Source organism: Leptodactylus fuscus, chromosome 10, assembly GCF_031893055.1.
Source record: "Leptodactylus fuscus isolate aLepFus1 chromosome 10, aLepFus1.hap2, whole genome shotgun sequence".
NCBI classification, from domain to species: Eukaryota; Metazoa; Chordata; class Amphibia; order Anura; family Leptodactylidae; genus Leptodactylus; species Leptodactylus fuscus.
In genome coordinates, this window is record NC_134274.1 from 43,918,789 (window position 1) to 43,944,059 (window position 25,271).

Genomic DNA, 25,271 nt, shown 5'->3' on the forward strand with positions numbered 1-25,271 from the left:
TTGATTATATACACAGTCCAGTCATATTAATGTGACCGCCCACTTTTCAACATTAAATAACCAATCGCAGAAGACACGTGTCAGCCGCCATCTGGGTGCACTCATCATTGTGGAAGGCATGATGGATCAACACAAGTATGCATCTATCCTTGCGGACCATGTTCACCCCTACATGCGAATGGTTTTTCCTCAGGATGATGGCATCTACCAGCAGGACAATGCGACGTGTCATAAAGCTCACAGTGTACGTGCATGGTTGGAGGAGCACCAGGATGAGTTTACCGCACTCCCTTGGCCAGCAAATTCCCTGGACTTGAACCCAATCGAGAATCTGTGGGACCACCTTGATCCGGTTGTTCGCACCATGGATACTGAACCGCTCAACCTAGTGCAGCTAGCCAGGGCACTGGAGTCGGCATGGCTCAACATCCCAATGACATCATCACCACATCCCCTCTTCCTGCACGTCTCGCAGCGGTCTGCTCTGCAAAAGGAGGTTATTCTGGATTTTGACAGGTGGTCACATTAATGTGACTGGACTGTGTAGATCGATTATTCATAGGAATGATCCCACCATTGATCAACTCATGTGTGTGGTAGCATAAGTCTAGACAAATATACAGTATAAAATAGCCTGTACATGTTGACCTCAAAACAAGTAAAACAAATTTAGCTGCAAAGCGGTGATATTGGTGTTTTTTTATGGATGGGCTACAGGGGATAAGTCTAAAGGGGTATTACCATCCTGATGATCGACCAAACAAATCACACCTTTGTGTCACTATATTGTTGAGCAGTCAACTCGGCCATTTATCCTAGTAATTCTTTCATGCAATCTTTACATTTGCTAAAGAACTCCTAACCTTGTAGCTTTTTTCCCAATTTTCAGCAAAGAAACATGATCTTTCCAGAGATATAGAGCAAGTCAGGCTACAGCTTTGTATCACAGCTCCTAGTTTCCATCATGAAAACGTTCCAGACGATTGTCCTGCGGTTACATAAAACTGCTACACTAACAGAGAAAATCCATGTTTACATTGCACCTAATGGCCGCCTTAAACTTTGTAAAATCAATTTAGTGCCCTTAAAAAGACAGGTTCTCATTTGTTTGAGTGGCTATGTGTGTATGTATGTGCTTATTTGGTGTTTTCCAGATAAGCCTTGGCGCCTCTAATCTATTGTAGCGAATGACAGGAAATCAAACCAAATAGACTCGTGTCCCTTTTATCGCTCTGTTTTCTGCACAGCTACCTTTTAATTAAAGTCCGATCAAATATATCTGCACAAGTAAAATGCCATTCTCCTTGCACTAGCAGCAGGGATAAAGACGTAATAAGCAAATACGTGTCATTAAGACTGAAACGTTAATGCGAACAAATGAGAGAAAATTACACTTTACTGTCAAGAAGCCGCCGCTTAGAATGTTTCAGCTCAATAATTATATTTTTAATCTCATCTTTAAGCAAATCAAAATATGCATTAATTCTCACTTGGTTTGACAAATGGTGTCATCCTTTCTTTGGCAATTTGTAGGTTAAGACTATACTGAATGCCAAGATGTCATCAGCAGAGATTCTTGGTTCGGTGCTGATTAGTAGCAGCAGGACTTCAGGGAGATAAGGTGAATTACACAGGATCGCACAGTGCTAACATGACTTATTAAGCCCAAACACTGATCCTAAAGATTTTTTTAGGGGTTTTAACAGAATAATACACCGCTTTGAGTTGTAACCTCAGCTGACCATACACTTAAAGTGGTATCTCTCCTGACATGCCCGTTTCAGTAAATTCATGTGTTCCTCATAAAACAATCTTAGGACATCTTTTCTTATAAGGGGGCATTCACACGGAGTAAAGTGGCGCTAACTCTGGCATGATAACTCGCAGCAGAATCAGCACTGATGAACAGACTCCCATTGACTTCAATGGGTTCAGTTTTATGCACGGAACACATTGAAATCAATGGGAAGCTTTTTATCAGTGCTGAACACTGTGAGAATAATGTTCTTTGATTTCTCCAGTGCGTTCAACACCATTCAGTCAGGGCTACTGAGGGAGAAGCTGAACCTTGGTGGAGTGGACCATCACCTGTCCTACTGGATCCTAGACTACCTGACAAACTGCCCTCAGTATGTGAGAGCCCAGGGCTGTGTGTCTGACACTATGATCTATAGTACAGGGCACCACAAGGTACAGTTCTTGCCCCATTTCTCTTCACACTGTACACTGCTGACTTTAGGCACAACTCATCCAGCTGTTACACACAGAAGTACTCCGATGACTCTGCTATAGTAGGCCTTATCACTGATGGCGATGATAGGGAATACAGAGACTTAAACATGGACTTTGTTGAATGGTGCCAGCAGAATCACCTCAGGATTAATGCTGGGAAGACCAAGGAGATGGTGGTGGACTTTAGCAAACGGAGAAGTGCTCCGACCCCAGTCAAGATCCAAGGGACATGCATTGAGATAGTCAGGACCTATAAGTATCTGGGTGTGCTCCTCAATAATAAAATAGACTGGGCTGATCATCTGGAGGCACTGCACAGAAAGGGCCACAGCAGATTCTACCTGCTCAGGAGGCTGAGGGCCTTCGGAGTCCAGGGGACACTTCTTAGGGCCTTTTTTAACTCTATGGTTGCTTCTACCATCTTTTTTGGTGTGACCTGCTAGGGGAGCAGTATATCAACCAGGGGCAGAAATAGACTTGACAGGCTGATCAAAAGGGCCAGCTCTGTCCTAGGTAGTCCCCTAGACCCAGTACAGGTGGTGGGTGACAGAAGGATACTGTCTGTGGTGACCTCCATGTGGGAGAACAAATCCCACCCCATGTGTGAGACCTTGATGGCACTTGGCAGCACTGTAAGTGACCGTCTGCTTCACCCCAAGTGTGAGAAGGAGCGCTATCGCAAGTCCTTCCTCCCAACCGTGACAAGGCTGTATAATCTACATCAGACCAAGCGAAGATCACTCCGCACAGAGAACTAATGATTATGATTATGAAGTCTTCCTTCTTTCTTCTGTTCCTTAGCTGCTATGGACTCCTAGTATATCTTCTCTTCTCAGCATATGTGTGTTCTACGTCTGTAATATATTACTGTGTATTATCCTGTATCTGTATTACTTTGCTGCTGTAACATACTGAAATTTCCCCACTGTGGGACTATTAAAGGATTATCTTATCTTATCTCATCTTATTCTGCCGCGAGTTATTGTGCCAGAATCAGCGCCATTTTACTCTGTGTGAATGCCCCCTAACGCTGTGTTGCGCTGCTCTTCTGTTCGAAGATTAAAAATTTATGAATAAATTAACTGTGCCCATTCCCCTTGTTAAAGTGACATGCCTTTTGTATGAACATTCTGGCCAATAAAGGGGTACAAACATGCAGGCTCAGACTGTCCCACAGTGGAACAAGAGAATCTCCCAGTGGGTCCTGTGAGAAGGTGACAGGCAAAGTGCTGGAGATCTGCCATCTCAGCCTCAGGTTTCTGACCTGTATGTGGTCCAGGGAGGGTCTGGAGTAGGCTTATGTGGGTCAGACTCATTACTGACCCATAAAAGGCTGAAGAGCCTGTACTTCAGGGCAGATCCAGGGAGTGAGGAGGTGTCTCAGTCTGTCCTGTTACTCTGAGTTCGGTGAGAATGTGTCGTGATTGTTGGTTTGTTTGTGTGGCTGTTGGTAAGTTAGTTGCTCAGACGAGCAGGATTTTATTTCTTATCGTTTCTCCTGAAGCTAAGGCTGTATTTTGTTTTGCTTATTCTGTGCCTGAAGTCAAGGTTTATTCAATTTCCTGTTTTTTTTTTTTTCTAAATAAATCTGTCTCCTAATTATTTTTTGGGTCCACTCCACTGCGGCTACCGAGCTACCTTCCCCACAACCCCTAGAACCCTAACTCTTATCTATACTGAACAAAGATAGGCAGTCTACAGCATCTCAAACAGCCAATGCTCCCATAAAATAAACTGGGTAGATTATTTAACAAACTACCCAGTGATGACATTTAGGCACCACTGTCCTCACGCCTGGGCTCCATTTCCTTATTGTCACTGCAAGGCCCCCCATCACCAATGATCCGGCTCACAGAGTTTAGTGAGCCCTATTCTAAGCTAAGAACAAATCAGTATGCTACTGAGAGGGCTATAGGACAGCAACAGTCCTAGGTAAGGACTAGATGGATGGCTTTCTTTTTCAGCATTTTTAACAGTGCATGAATAGTTGCTATAAGAGTCAGAGTTCTTGAACTTTTTTACACTATCATATTTTCTTTGCAGTTATCTCTGTCCATTTGCACATTACAGGTCTATACCATTTCCTTCTAATCTCTATTTAAATTATCTTAACAGTTTTTTTTGTTCAATTCCATTCTTGCTGTTACAGACAGGATCAATTTGAGACAGACTAACTTCAGCTTATCTCTTCTCCACACGATTGATTCTCTATCTTTATGGCCAATTTGCTGGATCATTCCCTGTATTACTAATTTCCCCATATCTGCCCTTTCCCTTGCTTCTATAAAAGATAAGTAATTTCTGTGCAACAACTCACTTGCTGCTTTCCTGGGTAAAATCATGAGCATGTTCCTATCATTGGGTCAATTTAAATTATGCTAAAATACAGAAGGATGTAAAGGAAACCTCCGCCTATGACTGAGGGAACTTTGCCATTTTTATTTAAGTAATGCTCTGATGCTCCAGGCTTCTTAGAGACCCATTTATAAAACCTGGGCTTTGCAGGTTCCTTTATAGGGTTCAGCCGATCGATTTCAGGATTGATTTTAAAATCAGATTTCCTTCAATAAAAAGAGAATTTGAAAGAAAGAAAGATTTCCAATCATTTTCCAGCCAATCCCAATCGCGATCATGAAATTTGCTCGATCCCCGATCGGTATCCGATCTTTCCCAATCGCTCAGCCCTGTTAATGATACATACATGAATAGGGTTGTGCCCATCTTGAGATAACCTCTGACCTTGATACTGCCGGGAAAGATTGGGATCGGAATTCTGCTCGCGATCGTGAATTTTACTCCATCGCCTATTGGAATCCGATCTTTTCTGATCGCTCAACCCTATTCCTTTACTAAACAGAGAACAGAGATTTTTAAACTCTGCTATTAATAAAGAGCAGAACTGGATAGTTCACAGTTACAATGAAGTAGATGGGACTTTTGTAATGCTAAAGGGTTTTCAAAAAACACATAGAACAGTATAAAATAATCAAAACTGTAATGATGATCTTATTGGTCCTTCGCTTCTCCCATTTCAGTTGCTCACTATCTCACGTTGGCCTCTCCTTGTGTCTATCAATTATGTCCTAATACGTACATGTCAAGACATCGTCAGAGATGAGCGAGTAATATTCGAACCTCACATTTAGAGTAGCACACACCCATAGGAATGAATAGACAAAGCCGGCACGTGGGGGTTAAGCAGCCGGCCGCCGGCAAAGTCAGCGTGCCGGCCGCTTCCATTCATTCCTATGGGTGCATGCTATTCGAAACGGGAGGTTCGAATAGTAATCGCTCATCTCTAATCGTCATTAAAGACCAGCAGAGGACCAAGTGATGGCAAAATACGAACAGCAGGGAGCAGAAATATGATTATTACTTCTTTTACTATTTTTTAATTTTTACGAGACTAAAACTATCTGTTTAACAACATTTTCTGTGACTACTCTCAGCCTTATCTGACAATTGGCTCAGAGAAACAACTACACGATGGGCAGAACAGTTGCTGAGGCAATCATATAATAGCTAATGAGTGTCGTGCACAGGATCTGTTCTAATTACATTTGTGTAGAATACAGGTGGAGTGGAGAGGACAGGGGGAGAAGGAAGCATTTAGAGAGTAAGAAACACACATACACACACAGTTATTGCTATAGATTACAGTAAGTAATTTATTCCTCCCACTCCCCCGTGCTACATGGTTCAGTACTCTTGAATAATGTCCTATGTTGCTGCTTCTGGGAGATCTAGAGATGAAATTTCCTGTTAACTAACTTTAAGTACTTTATATCACAATTAGGGCTCATTCACACGGGGCAAGAGGGGGAGAAATTTTAACTCAGAATCCGCCCCCTCACAATAGAGGTCTATGTAGACCGCTAGCTTCCTTTTTTCCGCAAGCGTAGGGTTGAGCTGATCTTGAGATTTCAGGATCAATTTTAAAATCCGATTTCTGATAATTTTCCAACCGATCATTGAATTTGCTCAATCGCCGATCAGGATCTGATCTTTCCCGATCGCTCAACCCTATTCATGATATATACATGAATAGGGTTGAGCCAATCTTGAGATAACCTCTGACCTCAATCCTGATGGAAAAGATCGGGGTCGGAATTCCGATCGCTCAACCCTATATGAGCGGTTTGTTCCCGCTCACGGAAAAAAGAAGCGAGCTGCCCTTTCTTCAGGCGGATTCCACAGCTGATCCAGCTCTGGCGTCCGCCTCGAGACAGCATCCTCCAGACTAGGCCCATTCATTTTGGTCCTATTCTAACACGCTTCCCGCGTCAAAATCAGGACCAGAATACGTCATCCTATGCCACGTGTGAACTAGCCCTTAGAAATTGGAATGAAAATCAGTGCTACTGACATATGAAAGCTAAATCCAACCAATTTATTTCCTTGTCAAAAAATGGTAATAAGGAAATAAATTGGCTGGATTTGGCTTTTAAAAGTCAGTAGTACTGAATTATCTTCCAGCTTGTTTGTACAATGTTAATACAGAGGTGGTGGCCTGTGACACTATCAGATCTTCAATTGACTAAGTGGCTTAAGCATACATCATTGTTGTGCTTGTGGGAGTACCATACTTTACAACTCTCCTTTAACAGCTGTGAGACTTTTGCCAACAGAGTCCCGGATGAGTGGACATATTTCCTGGACCTGACAAAATGCTATCACATCCACCAGTGGCAAGCTCATTGTATAGGTGACGTGGGCACTTTATGTGTCTCTCACATTCAGTAAAACAAAAGGATTGACCGAGACTTTGCTTGCTGAAAAGGAGTAATGAGGAATATATCAAGTCCAAAGAAGTAGGGTATGGACTTGCCTGAAAATTTTGCCCACTATTCATCTGGATTATGCTAGTCTTTGTTAGCAAAAGGAAAGGAGCACCATTTTGATGTGTATAGGATATATCCCACTCAGTAGCTCAGGAAAAATCCTGTTTATTCTCTGTAGAGAGGAAAAATTCTGCATAAAAGTCATCTAAAAATTCAAAAACAGTGTCATTCCTCATATCAACACATGGAGAACTGTTCTCAAACGTCACTTGAAACAACAGATATTTATTAAGTAGAGAATCTCACAAAATCTGTAAAAAGGAAGCAATGGAGGATTGGACTTCCATATTTTATTTTATTTTTTCTACAGCACAAGACACCACAAATTCTGATCCGCCAGAATTCTGCACATAAGAGGAAACAAAAAAACATAAAACACAATGCAATATTACAAAATATTGCATTTACGATCAAGAGAATAAAACAAATTGCCACTATGTCCATGTTGATTTCCTTTTTACCCGTTCCAAAAAAAGTCGCTTGAATTTTAAACAATGGCCGCTAAAATAATAAGAGCTGAATGGCATAAGCAGCCTGTTGAGATCGGGATTTGTGACATCTACTCAGAGCTCCTGCCACATGTTCCAGTCAAATTAATTAGAGCAATTAGCCCTCAAGTTTCGCTGGAAGTCGACAGGTCATTCTAGAAAATACCTGGGAGGAATGTGAATGCTGTTCACTTCTTCCTGCAACACTTGAACATTATTTATGAGAGTCACAATATAAACCATACCCAACACTATATACTGAGAGTACACTGGAAACGTAGTAGCTGTGTTTGTATAAGCGCACCACTTTCTAAAGAAGGGTTACGTACCAAAATGCAATCCTCAAGGATTCATTTTCACTGTAATATAAATAAAAACGGAACAGGCTGGTGATACTGATGTTTCTGTACATCTCCCTTATTACTTGTCTTACATTCTTATTCTTCTTTCTCTACCTGAGACAAATCACTCTTGTCATATTAAGCCTCAAGTGTTGATTAAAACCAAAAATGATATTGTTGGTAAAAATAGATCCCGGCTCGGGTCTCTATCTTGAAATTTACAACTTGATATCTAAACCTCCCAATACGACTCTACAGGGTGGCGGGGCAACAAAATGAAAGGGACAGGAAGCAAACCAGTGGGGATCCTTGAGCTTGAAAACACTGTCTGTCCACCAAAGCCTCTAAGTAGACCAAAGCCACAGAGGGTATGAACGAGGAGATAACTGTATATGAGAAAACTGAAGTAGGGCCCACATGGAATACAAGAAAGATTGGAAAAGACTATACAGACGCGGTGTATAATAAAATGTGTCTTGTGTAATTACTTATCTATCGTGCTCAGAAGGATGGAAAAAGAAGAGAGTGCAGCACGAGATACTCGAAAAACAGTATAATAGCTATAGTGACATAATAGAGGAACAAAACTAGTAAACTAGAACAAATTTTGTAGTATTATATTTACCAAATTATTAGAATTAAATAAGATGACATTCAGTAAAGTATAAACTAGAAGGCAATGTGGTACGGGAGGAAACTCCGACCTCCATCATTTCACATTCAAGCACAAAATGTAGACTACATCTAGAAATGTAGTATTCAATCGAATAGTAGTATTCGATCGAATACCTCCCCTGCATAGTTATTGGTGTACTCGGACGAATACCACACGGTAAACGCGGAAAAAATTTGATTCCCCTCCCAACTTCCCTAGCGCTTTTTTACACCAATAACTATGCAGGGGAGGTATTCGATCGAATATTAGTCGCTCATCTATAGTTGTTTGCACTCCATAGCCGGACAAAATAGTATCCTACCATAAACTATTCAGTGCTCAATTTGGCTTAGCATGCACCTGCTTGTAGGGTCAAGAGAAAAGTGAAGCAATGACGTAGACCTAATATCTCTAAAATCGTTCACATGCCTAGATCATAGCAGCAAACCTCTAATACCTCTTGGGGTGGGGGGGGGGGGTTTATAATAAAATAAAGTATGCCCAATCCAGTTTTCCCAAAAAAATCATCTTTCAGAGAAGAGATAGGAGGTCACTGTAAACATAAGATCAAAAAATCAGCAGGATCAGGTGACTAATGTCCATTGACCTAACAACAAGTAAGAAATTCTTATGGCAAATCATTGAGGCAATGTTTATAGACATATTAGCTTTGTTATATTTTAATGAAATGTTCCCATTACCCCTAACAAAACAACATTTTCTGTAAAGTTTGATGAATCAAAATAAGGAGGTTTCTACCAAATCCACTTGGATTTCTGCAAGACCAATTTACACAAATCTGTTGCATACCTTCAGGGATTTGATGGAATCCAGGGTGCCTAAAAAATCCTTGCAATCATAGACAGAACACACAAACTTACTTTCCTTTTTTATTATTACTGTGAACTTACTTGTAAAAATTTGTAAAATTAAAATTTGTAAAAATTTGTAAAATTAAATAAAATGAGAATGAGAAAGAAAATACAAACTTAATGCAGGTTTTGCCCTTAGTAAACATTGAACACAGGACTCTTGGAAGGCAACAGTGCTAACCACTGAGTCACCAGTGAATCAGTGTCATTTACCTGTGGTCCGCCATATAACCATGGCATTGACAGCCACTTTGATCAAACAGGTCTTTAAAAACTCTCTATATTTGTTAGCTCTTACCTCATCTTTATCTTGCACTTGAATATATAGAGGCAGAGCAAAACCAAGTTGTGCCAATTCTGGAATGCTGACCATATACTCCGAGCTATTAAACTGTGGAGCGTTGTCATTGATGTCAATCACTAGAATGTTGAATGTGGTTTTCACAGTAGCATCAGAAGGACTTCGGTCATCCAGCAATTCAGTGCCCTTAAAATAGTAAATTTTAATAAAATTAAAAAACAATAGAATTAGAGATGAGCCAATAGTATTCAATCGAATACCTCGCCACCACCGTGTAAGCGGCCGAACACCAAGGGGTTAAGCACATTGAATATTTGATGCGATTAACGTCTTAGCGTTCGGCCACTTACACGCATTCCTATGGCGGCGAGGTATTCAATTGAATACCACTCGCTTATCTCTACTTTACAAGGCAACTTACTATCAACATACTATAGGTGACTATTTCAAGAACTAAGACGAATTATATTTTATTGGTAACATGTTCATGCCCTGAAATTTTCACACTAAAGTACACAAAATGTACAAAAACAAAAAAAAGTCCACTCCCGATTGAAAAATTAAGAATTTAAATCCTTTGTTTTCCAGACAGTTTTTTTTGTATGGCAAGATATTGGCTAAAGATGTTTATATTTTTTGAAAAAGAAAATTCAGAGCAGAAAAAGGACAAAACTGTTCCCACTGTTGAGCTGACAAATTGATCTTTGCGTAGATGAGACCTTGTCAATGACCGCGACAACTTCATAAGGAGAAAGGTCTTTAATAGGATGCTCCTGTTGCTTTATGTCACAATACAGCATGTTCTGTTCTATTGAAGGAGATACAGTTCCTTATATTCCCTTATTTCAATTAAACAAGGAAAATGAAAGACCTAGGAACCTCAAGTACCACTATGATGATAATGGGGTATTGAGCGAATCTTATCAGAGGTCAAGTACTGTAATTATGTGTCACTTTCCAGCTCTACAAGACTTGCGCCCCTTGTAGAACTGAAAAATGATCTCTACACCTTTGGCACAGCCTGGGATTGGCCTAATCAATAGGACTGCTAAAAAGCTGCTGATTTGTACCCGGCTCCACATTTCCTATACCAAGTACAACTCAGAATGATTTTAAGTAACAGACTAGACTCTTATTGATTTTAATTAAAGGCTTGCAAATCGGCTACAGGGGTAAGCTAGAACAGTTCTTGCAATGCAAGTGGAACAGTGATTAAGTGCCTTCATGCTTCAGTGCTCTCTCAATATGGACTACAGTTCTCCAAGTGTATAGTTTATTTTTCTTCTCATGTGCAAAATAATCTTTCTTCAGACGTCCTCAGACCCCGTGTACACAATCTCTTGTCTAAAACCTTGGGTCACAGGTGGCACAGAGAATGCCAGTCATGGACCCTTGTCCTACACACTCTCCGATATTGATGACTTCACTATTGGAAACAGCCACTGTAGCCACGTTAAATAGGTTTCTTTGTCATACACAGTCCAGTCATATTAATGTGATCACCGCCTACTTTTGATGTCAACGTTAAATAACCAATGGCAGAAGGCACGTGTCATCAGACATGTGGGTGCACTCATCATTGTGGAAGGCACGATGGATCAACACAAGTATGCATCTATCCTTGCGGACCATGTTCACTCCTGCATGCGAATTGTTTTTCCTCAGGATGATGGCACCTACCAGCAGGACAATGCGACATGTCATAAAGCTCACAGTGTACCTGCGTGGTTTAAGGAGCACCAGGATGAGTTTACCATACTCCCTTGGCCAGCAAATTCCTCGGACTTGAACCCAATCGAGAATCTGTCAGATCACCTCGATCGGGTTTTAACACCATGTATGCTCAACCATGTAACCTAGCGCAGCTGGCCACGGCACTGGAGTCGGCATGGCTCAACACCCCAGTGACATCATCACAACATCCCCTCTCTTCCTGCACATCTCGCAGCGGTCCGCTCTGTGAAAGGTGGTTATTCTGGATTTTGACAGGTGGTCACATTAATGTGACTGGACTGTGCATATTGTGAATTCTAAAGTTCATGGTCATGGACATTACACTGTCCAGGAACTGGTTCATTGTCATAGAAGATGTACTAAGTTTAAGACAAGACTTAGACATAACACGGCTTGGACAATGGTTAAAGCGTTAATTACCAAAGTACAGTGGCAAAACAAAATCTACAAGGGGTTGATAGTATCATTGTATATATAGGTAAGCATTTAGAGGGGATAGTAGAAGTCCAAAATAAGGCTTGGTTAGTAACCAAACCTGGTATAAAACAAATCCCAAAGCAGTGTGTTGGTCATGATGGGCAAAGGCTATAATACAAGTTAAGAATATTGAATGGCTTTGTTGCACTTCTAAAAATAAAGGCTATAATTTCTAAATACCACTACCTATCAATTAAGAAAAGGCTCAGTACATCTATGTAGTTTAAGGTCAGTAACAGATCAAATTATTTTTTTTATATTTCACACATGTAGAAACCACAAACAATCTATAGGTGCCCCAAAGCATTTGTTAACATTGTTCCCTGAACTAAGGGTGGCCCAATTTCACCTTGGGTTTTCATAATATAGCTTTTAAAAGCAAGCTGACCTAATTCTGGGGTCATCTTTAAACTAGTATTTTGCTTACTTCCTGTATGTAGAGATTTTCTTCATATTCATCTATAGTGACTAAAATTGACTTAAAATTTACAATTTAAAGTGCACTATTAAAGGGGCTCTATCATTGGGAAAAGCAATTTTTAGCTAAGCACATACTTGCATAGCCTTTAGAAAGGCTATTCCACGCATACCTTTTGTATGTAAATCACCTCAGTAGTTGGCTGCTACTGCTGACGACTCATCTCTCTGCTCTCACACACAGAGCATAGCAGATGGTGCTCACAGACACTTCTGGAGTATACACTAGAGCCTAATTAGCATATTGATAAAAACAAACTGATTCAAAAACTACTGGCGCGATTTACATACAAAAGATATGTGTGGAATAGCTTTTCTAAAGGCTATGCAAGTATGTGCTTAGCTAAAAATGACTTTTCCCAATGAAGCTCAAAAGCTATATAGTGCCTTACCACTTGGACTCTAGTGACAGTGGAACTTTATATTTCCAAAATAGTCATGTCCCTGTAGGATTAATAGGGACTCAGTTCTCCACATCTCCTAAAGATTGGCAAAACTCATCATGATTTAAGTCTCCATTTCTGCACCTTCTGAATCAGTGGAACATTTCCCCTTTCAAAGGTGAAATTAATACATGTGAGCATAAGTTTTAAACTGTTACACAACAATTGTATATGATCTAGAGCTACCTGTGTTTTCCTGAATCAAATAATGGGCTGTAGTGATTAGCACTAGGTCATGATCAATGTTATAATATACATAGTTACATAGTAGATGAGGTTGGATAAAGACATTAGTCCATTAAGTCCAACCTATAACCCTACAATCCTTACAGTGTTGATCCAGGGGAAGGCAAAAAACTCCATGAGGCTCATGCCAATTGCTCCAATATAATGCTGTGATGTCTAACATTTAAAAAAGCAAACCTTTGTGCAACTTTTTCCATTTTTTTAATTTGGTATGTCTGATTGAATCTTCAAATTAAAAGGATGACTTGATGACTAAGTCTTGAAGCTAAATCTCCAAGAAGTGGGACAGATGACCCTATACCTGACACAGCCCGACATCCACATGGAGTTTGTGATCCTGTGAACCTTGGGTATTTGGTAAAAATTTGAGTTTTTAGGACAGAAAAAACTCCTTTCTTCCCTTTGTATATACTGAATAAGAATGAGTATCTTCAATGAGATATCTTAGTTCTTGCTTCTTAAGATTTTCTAAATTTGATTATTCATCCTAAGTTATTGATTTGAAATTATTAGCTACCAAACTAAGAAAAGTTTCCAAATATTTCCTCTATGGTAATTCATATCCGGCTTCCTTCACAAACTCATTGACATTTCGAGGAGCCTTCTTTAGAATAGAATTATTTTATCACAAAATGTAATGTATGTTATATCATCATTTTTTGGATGTACTGGCTCAAATCAAGACATCCTGTAACTGAAATTCATCCGCACTTTAAGTTGGTCTTAGATTGTACTGCAATCTCATCTTCTTTCAATAAATAACTGGACAGATTGAACGTTTTAACTGTCTCTTTGATTTGTGAATTGTTCTCTAAAGTAACTTAGATTGGATTTCACCACTATATTTCCAAATGATGCCTGTCTTACCGATACAGGTGTATTAACGGGGCCCAAGAAGCCCTCCGTCTCAACTCGACATGAATGTTCTGTCCCTATACTTGTAATTGGATTCTTCTGTACCGTTCCTTTACAGTTGTCAAAGGTTTGTGTATTTCATTTACTGATAAGGATTTTCCTTTTATATTCTCATTTAAGGATTGTTTATGTTTGGTAACATATGAATACACAATGTTTCTTTATGTTGTTTAGGTCTACCTAAAGGTATAGTATTTGGGTAAGGATTGGAAGACGCCAATAACTTCATCTAAGTTCTATTTTATACTTTGACTATCTCTACCGTGGCAATCATTCTCACTTTCTGGAGAATATACTATTCATTACAATGACTGTATGTGTCTTATTTTAATATCTATAACAAATAATAGAACTATTGTTTGTGTCTTTAGTGGATTTTTCCAATACCATTTATATTGTAAGGTGTACAAATATTTTAAACATGTTTTTACTATGTAACAGAGTCTTCCCCCAGCATAAGGATATACTTTGTATTATTTTTATTATTTTCTTTTATAATAGATGAAATACAAAGAATTGAAGCCTTTGTTTTTTTTTACAGATTAATTCTAAAGACTGTGCGGTACTATTCCGTTATCGGGCCAGCAGCAGCGCATTTCAGCACCAGCTTTCGGGACAGCAGTTCAGTTCAGCAGCGGGAATTACAATGACATCCGAGGACTGCTGGCCCGATGCTTGTGCCCAGTAGCCAGTACATCAATGACCCCCCCTCCATCTCCTCCTCCTTCCAGTGCTGCCCCCCAGCTCTCCTTACATCTACCCCGTACCCTCTCCCCGCCACATGACTAAGCCGATGCTGGCCCGATGATAGAGGCCGTGCTTGTGTGTAGTAGGCAGTACATCGATCGATGCCCTCATCCTCCTCTTCCTTCCAGTGCTGCCCCCCAGCTCTTCTTACATCTGCCCCGTACCCTCTCCCTGTAATAGGCCTCACCGTAAATCTTGAGCAATGAATGCTACTAGATAGCCGCCGGACGCTGCAGAAAGTTTGTCCCTCCGGCTCGCTGTAGCTCACCGTTCCTATAGTCGGCGTGTTTCTTGTCAGGGCCTGGATTGAGCCCCGGTGTCTTTCCTTTCGGTCTCGGTACTAGCGCTGAGGTGAGGCCTAGTCGTGTGGCGGGGAGAGGGTACGGGGAAGATGTAAGGAGAGCTGGGGGGCAGCACTGGCAGGAGGAGAAGGATGGGGGAGGGGGGTCATCGATGTACTGGTTACTGGGCACAAGCATCGGGCCAGCAGTCCTCGGATGTCATTGTAATTCCCGCTGCTGAACTGCTGTCCCGAAAGCTGCTGCTGAACTGCGCTGCTGCTGGCCCGATAACGGAATAGTACCGACTGTGCTAGCTTCAGAATCTTTGAAGTCACTGAGCCCACAGACTCCTCAAGCCCGCAATTGAATTCTAACTTATTTCAACACAACCAAACCCGGAGATCAGCACCCACATACAAAGACTAATACAGTATATTTATCAGTAACATGTAAAATATTACTTTAAAGGTGCAGAATTTCTTTTCTCTCCACTCAGGTTTTTTTTGGAAAGAAGCAGAGTGGATCTAAATCCATGGCAGGGATTCTGCGCTCACTGGTAGCCAATAGACAGGATAGGTGGACAAATCTGGGTAAATAGTACTTTTATTGAAATGGAAACCAAAGCAGTATAGCACGACGCGTTTCGGGCTTTTCAAGAGCCCTTTCTCCAGGGCAAAAACAATTACAGGTCACGTCGGGCCAGACGTTTTTGCACTTTTTACAATTAAGAAAGGGCTCTGGAAAAGCCCGAAATGCATCGTGCTATACTGCTTTTGTATCCATTTCAATAAAAGTACTATTTACCCAGATTTGCCCACTTATCTTGTCTATTGGCTACCACTGAGCCAATACCTGCTGTGGATTTAGGTCCACTCTGCTTCTTTCCATTGTCTCCTCCCTCTGGGTGTAACGGGTTGAACCGCTGCCGGCCTCATCTACCTACAATATACATATCATTATAGGTGTTGTGATTCACACAACCCCAACAGGTGAGAGACCAGCTTGATATACAGTATATATCTTACTAAAGTATTACACTCAGAGCGCTCAGTGTCTCACCTCCTATTTCTGCCTCAGTTTTTATTGTCCAATTTGGATTATGCACGAATAGTCAATTTTAGCAAAAACTTTAAAAAAAAAAACTGCTAAATACTTGGTTCTTATGTTAAAGGGCAACTCTACTTTTATCAAATAAGATGGATTCATTGCATAATAAAACCTTTTTTTATATATATAGTTTCAGTATCAATTTCTAAAGACCAGTTAACAAATGTTACAGTTTAACCATTAGGTGTCATCAAATGAGGCAGAATTTGTTGCAGAAAATCTGCAACTGAAGATATTGCATGCTTGATGCAAACAGAATAGGTTTATTCCCTAAAGTACAATGTGTAATAACCAACCATAGAACTTCAATATAAAGTAAATCAAAATTACCTGAAAAACATTATAAAATTGCTTTAAAAATATCGCTTTAGAATAATGCCTTGGACGTTATGTTTTCTAAATATTCAGATGCCTGTACTGTAACACTCCTCTTTATTAAAAAAAAAAACAACAACAAATAATATATATATATATATATATATATATATATATATATATATATATATAGTAATGGCAGGGATAAATTTACAATTGTAGAAACCATAGAAAGATAAAGATTTTTAATACCTTTACTGTTAGAATAAATCCCGATGTGTATAGAGGATTTTCTCGGTCTAGCTGCCCATTCAGAGTTAAAGCACCACTGATATAATCCAAGGCGAATATACTATTGGTGTTACCTATAGTAAAGAAATTAGACTTATTAGAAAGGATGCACAAAAATGCTAACGGTAAATAAGAGAATTATTTTCTACATTTGTCGACTGTAACCAGTATGAGACATATTAAGCCACAATTAATTGAGAAGGACAAGGAAATGCAATTGAATGTTTTCATATTCCATCAGCATTGACTTACACTACATTCTGGTCACTGTTGTTTTGCTTATTAAGTAACACCGTCTCCTCTTGAATTTTAAGAATTAAAATGTAGAATAGAACTTCTTAATAGGCGACCTGTGGGGGCTCTTACCTACTTCTTCTCATTGTCTCTTTTGAGGTCATCTTAGCCACATAACTTACTGAATTTTACTTTCATACTATCTAGAGAGAAATGAAGTATACCTTCTCTGATATAATTAAAATCGGATTTATAGGATCGGTGTGTAAAAATTTAGGCTAGCTCTACATGGTGAACTTGACTGGGACTCCTTTGAAAGATTGCTGTGTTGCACTGCGATTCGTTCACTAACGTAAATTAATGGAATCCCATTGAAACCCCAAGGATGCTTTGACTGTGACTTCAAGTGTGAGCACTGCTTTTTGTCATTATAAATGACAGCTGCAGTACTCACAAGGTTGGAATGTGACTCCATTCATTTACATTCATGAAGGAGTTACAGGGCAACATGGCAACCTTTGGTTGAGCAATGGGAGCCAATGTCAATGTTGCCATGTAGCCCTAGCCTTACGCCTTGGCAGTTTCCTTGCCATTGGCTATCAATATGGAAATAATTATGAAGTCATTTCCAAACCATTTGAAGGCCATCATTCTACAGTGAGAAAGACTATTCACAAGTAGAAAACACTTTCAATACAGTTGACAATCTTGCCATGGTCAGATTGTGCAATGCTTAGCAAAACTGCAAAAAAATTAAATAAATAAATCGAAAGCTACAACTCACACTCTGTAGACTCAAATAGCAAGGTAAATGTCTACGTTCAAGACCATACAATTAGAAAATACTAAACAAATATGCTTTGAATGAAAGGAAGGTTTCCAGGAAAAAGTCTCTTTCTAAAAAAAACCAAAAAGCAAAAAAAAAACAAAAACAAACAAACAACATGGCAGCACAGCTTAAGTTTGCAAAGCTGCATCTAAGCAAACCATATGACTTCTGGAATAATGTGTTTGGACAGACAAAACCAAAGCAGAGGTGTTTGTCCATGATGGCCAGTGGCACATTTGGCAAAAACCAAGCATGGCAATGGAGAGGTAATAAGTTGGGCTTGTTTTGCAGTCATGGGTCCATGGCATCTGTAAATCTTTGAGTCAACTGTAAATGCCTCTGTACACCAAAACACTATAGAATCAAATGTTAGACCATCTATGCAACAGCTAAAGCTTAGTCTAAACTCGCTTGTGCAAAAGGACGATGATCCCAAACACACCAATCTATAGAATGGCTGAGCAAGAAAAGAATTTGTGGGGTATCATGCACTGTTCTTCATGTCCCTTGCACCAATAGAGAGTGTGTAAAATCCATGACAAGACTGGAAGTGCTTACATCTTGTTGAAAATCTATCCAGTCTTTGCTGGCTTATTTTTTTTGTCATCATTTACACAAGAAAGGTGACATAAATGATAATGTAATCAATGTACAGAATACATATACAGCATATTTATGTTTTTTTGCATTGTAATGAAAATTGACAGTACAACATCTAATAGTGAAGTTAGACTTCCATTTAGGGTCAAAACTTGAAATATTTTAAGATTGCCTATAGCAGCTCCCCTACAGAAAAATTAAGACTCTTAATGCCAATAAAAAAAAAAAATTTGTACGCTTATTTGAAAGTTAACCTGTGTGTAATGTAATGTTGAATAAGTTAGCTTTTTTGTTAAGTTATGTGCTCCCCTCCAGAGTACTGACCTCCTTTCTGTCCCTTTGTTGGATACAGTATTTCCCGTATGTACAGGAGATAAAATTCACAATGCAAGTCTATAAGAGCCCTGACTTGACGCCTATAGACCTAGATTAATAGTTTGATGTATAATGAGGGGTGGTTCATATTTAGCTTGATGGGATAGACAGCAGAGTTGTTTCACAGTGACTGCTCCTGGTCAGTACTATGTAAATTATCTATATTTCAAAGAAAAAAAAAAGTTACCTATTACCATGTGATGCTAGAGGCATAACTTTCTAATAATATAATAAAATAATATTATTATTATTATTATTATTATTATTATTATTATTAATTTGCATGCATTTTTCCAAAAGGAAAAGCATGACCTATACAATTCTTTATGCACTCATTCAGCTCTCCTGAAGGAGAAACTGTACCCCCAGATGTCTGTCCATTCAGTATAGAGGTCCAGTTGACAGTGAAAAGGCGGGTTCACACCTGCGCCCAGTCTAGTTTTGTTGGTTTCCGTGTTCTGCCGACAGGAGATGGAAACCCAGCAGTCAGTGTCTGCCTGTAAGTGTCTTCTGGTCTCCACGGTGAAACTGATTTTTATTAACCAGACACGACACAAAGTCCTGCATGTCCGCCTTTGTGTCCGACTAAAAAAAATTTAAAAAGTTTTGCCGCGGAGACCAGAAGACACTCACGGGCGGCCACTTTGCAAACCAGTTTTCATTTCCTGTCCATTTTCTCATGCAGAAGACGGAAACCTGAAAGTAGAGATCCCGCCCTAACCAATTCGAATAAATTTAAGGATTAGACATAGACTTTCTGTATAGCTACCTATAAGTTGCATGAGATTTCTTTCCTCTAGAAGAAAGCTATCTTGCATGTTTTCCCATGGAACACTGGCCTAAAATCTGCCTTTGACCTGGATCTCAGGAATGAGATTGAGCACCTTTCATGAATGTTATGTCACACCACCAGTTATTATTAGGAGTGAATTTGGAATCGGTAAAAATTATTAGTGTACATATGGGAAAACTCTTGGATTTGATCTTTTGCATTATGTATACTGTTATAAGCTGAGCTTGAGTAGGTATAAAAAATAAAAAAAATTAAAAATAGACGAAAACCTTTTAATTATCAGCCATCACATTATGATGTAAATGTAATCACCTTGACGTCTTGTGGGTTATAAAGAAGATAAAGCCCATGATTAGGAATAATAAAATCATGTACTCCCTTAGACTGCTCTTATTTCAATGGCACGTAATAAATATGATTCAGTTGTTCTACCAGCTCAATGCTTTGCTGACATTCTGAAATATCGGAGGTTAAGTGGACTGTGCGTGTAAAATGCTTGCAGCAAACAGCAATAGGATCTCTAGCATTTCTTACAACGTTGCTAGATGCTCTCAAGATACTATGTTGCACAGTTTTTCTCGTATCTTTAAGTCATTCTTCAACTATAGGTATACATAGTAGAAAATTTAGTTAGTGGTCAAGGTTAATTTATTTATTTTAGTTTATTTTAGTTCAGCTCCAGTAAAGTTAAAGATTTTTTTCCAGAGTAAAAATATGGAGTACCCATCCTAACAATAGAATATCAATATCAACTCGGGGGGGGGGGGTCTAACATGTAATTGACTTGCATTCACTTGCCATTTGTATACAGATTACCATTGAAGTTGATGATTGGCATTGGTGACCTGAATACAGAGCAAACCATTTTCTTAAGTTATTGTAGTTCTGGGTAACAGTATTAAACATGTAAGTACATGCTCTAAAAGGGAGACGGTCAACAGAAAATTGTATTTTGTAAACCAATCTTTAAAGTAAAGCATATTTTTTAAGAATTAGTTTTTGACTTTTTAAAATAGTTTCCAAGCCATTGTCCTTATTTAAAAATCAATAAATCGTGCAATTTTCAGTCCGGCAGCTAAGCCTAAAAATAGACTCAGACGTGCCAATTCTGTAGGGGATTATCTTTGCTGCAGTCACCTCATTTACCTCACAGACAATATTACAATAGCAGTTAACATCTCTACCCTGTTTCCCCGAAAACAAGACCCCCCCCTTTCACCTCCTGGACCGCCTATAACTGGAAGTTGTAGTTGCGCAGGAAGTGCCGGAATGACTGCCGATTGTCCCCTGCTCCAGATGCTGCATAAGACATCCCCCGAAAATAAGACAGGTCATATATTTCGGAAAAGAATTTAATATAAAAGAGTCTTATTTTCGGGAAACAGGGTATAGATACTACCACAGAGCGATCATTGCATCTACTACAGATGATGTTACAGCTTATCTATACTCCGTCTCCGCGCGGAGCATATCATCTCTCTCATAGACGTCGATAAGTATACTTCAGTCAATTGTTGCTAGAGATTTGTTTTGATGGACGAGTACTATCAGGAGGGGGGCGTTCCTCACCACTCTCACAGTACAGTGCAATAGGCGTTGCTGTGAAGAAGGGCATTCCTGACTGTCAGAAACGCCCTTCTGACTGTGAAGAGCTACGGTACCAGCACCAATAGCTCTTCACCGGGGGTACAGAACGTGAAAGCCAATAGTATGCTGAATTCAGTGCAGTATCGGATTTCTAGCAGTGTATAAAACTGCATGTGCCCCAGGTGGTGAAAGGTCCTCTTTAACTCTAGCCCGAAAAAAGATCTTAATAAAACATTTTTCACAAACAGGATGTAGTTGTTCATTTAGTTAAAGACCAAACTATTTGAAATATTTGGGATGAACCCGGCTTATTATGAACTGATTTGCCCATCTCTAATTGCCTCCTTGATATTTCTGTGAAGTATATTACTTAAAGGGGCTCTATCATTGGGAAAAGTAATTTTTAACTAAGCACATACTTGCATAGCCAGTAGAAAGGCTATTCCACACATACCTTTTGTATGTAAATCGCCTTAGTAGTTTTTGAATGAGTCCATTTTTTTATTCATATGCTAATTAGCTTCTCCATGCACTCTAGAAGTCTCATCATGCACCCTCTGCTATTCTCTTCTATGTGTGAGAGAGCAAAGAGATGAATCATCATCATCATCAGCAACCTATCTGCTCTCACACACATAAGCAGAGAATAGCAGAGGGTGCACAATGAGTCTTCCGGGGAGCATATGAATAAAAATGGGCTAATTGAAAAACTACTGAGGCTATTTACATACAAAAGGTATATGTGGAATAGCCTTTCTAATGGCTATGCAAGTATGTGCTTAGTTTAAAATGACTTTTCCCAATGATAGAGCCCCTTTAATGCTGCGAAAAAAGCAAAGAATCAGCTCAGGTAAGATAGCAGACCTATAATCACAAACAATAAAAAAAAAAAAAAAAAAAAAAAAAAAAGTCTACAAACAGAATATAAAAACATATGAAAAAAATGTGTATGATTTTAATATTTTTTTTTTTAAAAAAGGCAATGCATTCCCTTTTTATTTATTCTAGAACAACATTTTAGAATACTACATGAAAATAGAAAAATTGCAAACAATTTTCTGAGCACCAGAGTTTTCCCTGAGCAAATTTTTTTTTTTAAATTTAACAACTGCCCCCCATAGATGAATATTACGAATGAACATTAATACATGTATAGAAAATAAATAAAAATTGTAGATCTATCTATAGCTAATCATTGACGGCTCCGGAGCGCTAGCGAAAGCCCAGAATTCTCTACCGCCATCTCCCCATCAATCTCGCTCCTGTACATTAAAGGCGACATCCTGGGCTCTGAAAGCATGAAATCAATGTCCTTCTTGATTTCAATTTACAGAGTTTCCATGAGAACCTGGAAATACACTGTTCTAATGCTTTAACTATCCACAAATTAAAATCACCAACATTTCTACTATTGAACTAGAAGAGCCCGCTGCCCGCACAAGCAAAATAAATGGCATGGAACCCAACACAGAGAAAAAGTAACGCCTGATGAGTCTGATTACTCACTTAATCTCATCAAGTAGCTTATCCGCACATAGTTCAGATCAATAAAGTGGTATTTCTTTCTCATCAGGATTGCTCTGACATTGATTTATTTTTCCCCTGAGTTTTATTTCTTCATGATATTCATTCACAAAGCAATTCTTGCTTAGATATACAGCCTATCTATTATTGGACACATGCTTAAACACAGTATAGCGTGTTACTGGCCAATGAAGAGGACAATGTGACACTTAAGTGCAGGCGGCCTGTAGCTTATCACCTCTTATTAGCTACAGCACTCAACATAGATTGCCAAATAAGATTTCACAATGGGCTATGCTCACTAAAGATGGACATCCTTCTGTATTGGATTTAAAGTTAGAAAATCTTTCAACAGGATGCAAAAAAGTGTGAAAAAAAGCCTAAAGCATTATTCTTGTTTCACAGTTTGTAATGCAGTACTTCACTTATGCATTTGCAAGGGTTGTCCGTCTAATGTAACCCCCCCCCCCCAATTTATTTTTTTTTTAAATCCCAAGTATGGTGTAATATTTGTTTAAGAAAGTCACCCTCACCACATCGCTCTCCTTGCTGTTCTCTACTGCTTGGTTTCACTCAACAGACAGGAAATATCCACTCTACAAATCAGGGCGGGTTCACACCAGCACTCAGTCTCCTCTTTGTGGGTTTCAGTCTCCTGCCGACAGGAGATGGAAAACAGTCAGTCAGTGTCGACCCGTGAGCGTCTTCTGGTCTCCGCGGCGAAACTGTTTTCTTTTAACCGGGCACAAAGTCCTGCAAGTCCAACAGTTTCGCCGCGGAGACCAGAAGATGCTCATGCGCACACACTTTGCCTACCTATTCAAATGAATGGGTTTGAAAACTGACTACCGGTTTCCGTCTCCTGTCCAGTTTCTCGGACAGGAAACGGACACCTGCAAAGCAGAGACCAGGCGCAGGTGTGAACCCGCCCTTACTGGCTGTACTGGTAACTAGCCTCAACCAGTGATCGCAAACAGGAAACCGAGACCTTTGGGGAACCCAAGCAGTATACGAATAGTAAAGGCAATAAATCAATGAAGGAAGTTACCTATTTATGTTTTTCTTATTCCTTTATAATCTTCATCCAGACAACCTCTTTCATACTACACACACATTTATATATAAATTACTATCATAATACAAATATAGAATGATTACAGAATATTGTAGGTAATATACCTGTGTAATATGAGTTATGATGGCAATATTTGATTATCAAAGATATCTTTAACAAAAAAGGAGAAACGGACTCTGTTACTTGCCAATTTCATATTAACCCCACTGGTATCGTTGAGTCAATAAGTTCCAGATTTGTCAAAGGCAAATGGAACAAATCAATGAAACAAATTCAATTGCTTAGTAAAGACAGGCCATCACTAGAAAAGTAACATACTAGAATAGAAGTGCATAGAGAAATACCAGACTAGAGGAGCAGGAAGTCAAAGAACTGAGTTGTCCATTATATAAGCAGATGCTGAAGAAAAACCCTTCTAAAGGGAGGTCCAAGACCTTTTGCAGCTTGCAAGCACTTTTGACTATAACAGCTGGTGTTAAGAAGTGAAACAAAATATCAATTTGTTTTGCTGGTTTTATCAGTGGCTCATCTTATCCACCCAGTTGGCTAAAGGTACAGTAGGTGCTGAGTATAAGATACCCTTCAACTCTATACATGAATATGGAGGTTGGTGCTCTAAATCCCCAGGTTAGGTCCATGAGATAGTCTTGAATTGGAGGTATTAGCTCAGTGGAGAAGATGATATAGTCAAGCATAATCTGGGGTAATCAATGGAAGCCAGTAAGATAACAATAGACACAGGCAAGAGTCTGGAATAAGGTGGTGATCAAATCCGGGAAAGAAGAGCCTGAGCTAAATGGGAATTTAAGCGAATGAACAAAAACATAGTAACGTAGTATTATACGGGGAAGTTCAAAGTACCGTTGTTAGTGTCCATTGTTTGCATCCATCAGAAAATGTTAACAATGGACAATAACTGATCCATCAATGACCCATTAAAAATATCATTGATTTCAACGAGATTTGTTCTATTGTCCATTAGTATCCGTTTTCATCAAATCCATATAGGTCCAGTTTGTAGGCAGAGATGATGTGGGGTGTAGGACTTTTGGTTCCTTTGAAGGATTTATGATGGAAGAGTCTGTTATTTGTTGAACATTGCTGTCTGTGGCTAATGGACGTACGACAGATGCCAACATCCGTTACAGATGGTCATGCATTATACGGTTCATCATTATCCCTGTTTTTTTTTCTGTGCGTTTAATGGATCGGACAAAATGACGCCCAGTTTGTGGCCGCTTACTGTGCGTTATGATAAGCATCCATTTATGTATTTATTTTTTAACAGACCCCAATCATAACAGACTTCTGCCTCAAAATCAGCCTCCAAAAAAAAGTCTCCCAATAGAGCTCTTTTTTTTGGAAGCTGATTTTGAGGAGGATTCCTGACCAAATAACCCTAATTTTTATAATGTCTCTGGGTACTGCAGTCTGTCCAACCCTTTTATTACTTTGATTCTCTCTATTATGTCAAAGTACCCAAACCTGTAA

The 25,271-nt window shown here is 39.3% G+C and overlaps 1 protein-coding gene across 1 annotated transcript in view; it reads right to left on the bottom strand.

Annotated features, from left to right (window-relative positions):
* Positions 1 to 25,271, bottom strand: part of CDH23 (cadherin related 23) — an 832,275-nt gene that overhangs the window by 433,449 nt on the left and 373,555 nt on the right. Inside the window, exons 10-11 of the mRNA XM_075257430.1 lie at positions 16,725 to 16,837; positions 9,728 to 9,916 (exon numbers count right to left, since the gene is read on the bottom strand). Coding sequence (XP_075113531.1) covers positions 9,728 to 9,916; positions 16,725 to 16,837 — 302 coding nt within the window. The remainder of the gene's footprint in view (positions 1 to 9,727; positions 9,917 to 16,724; positions 16,838 to 25,271) is intronic.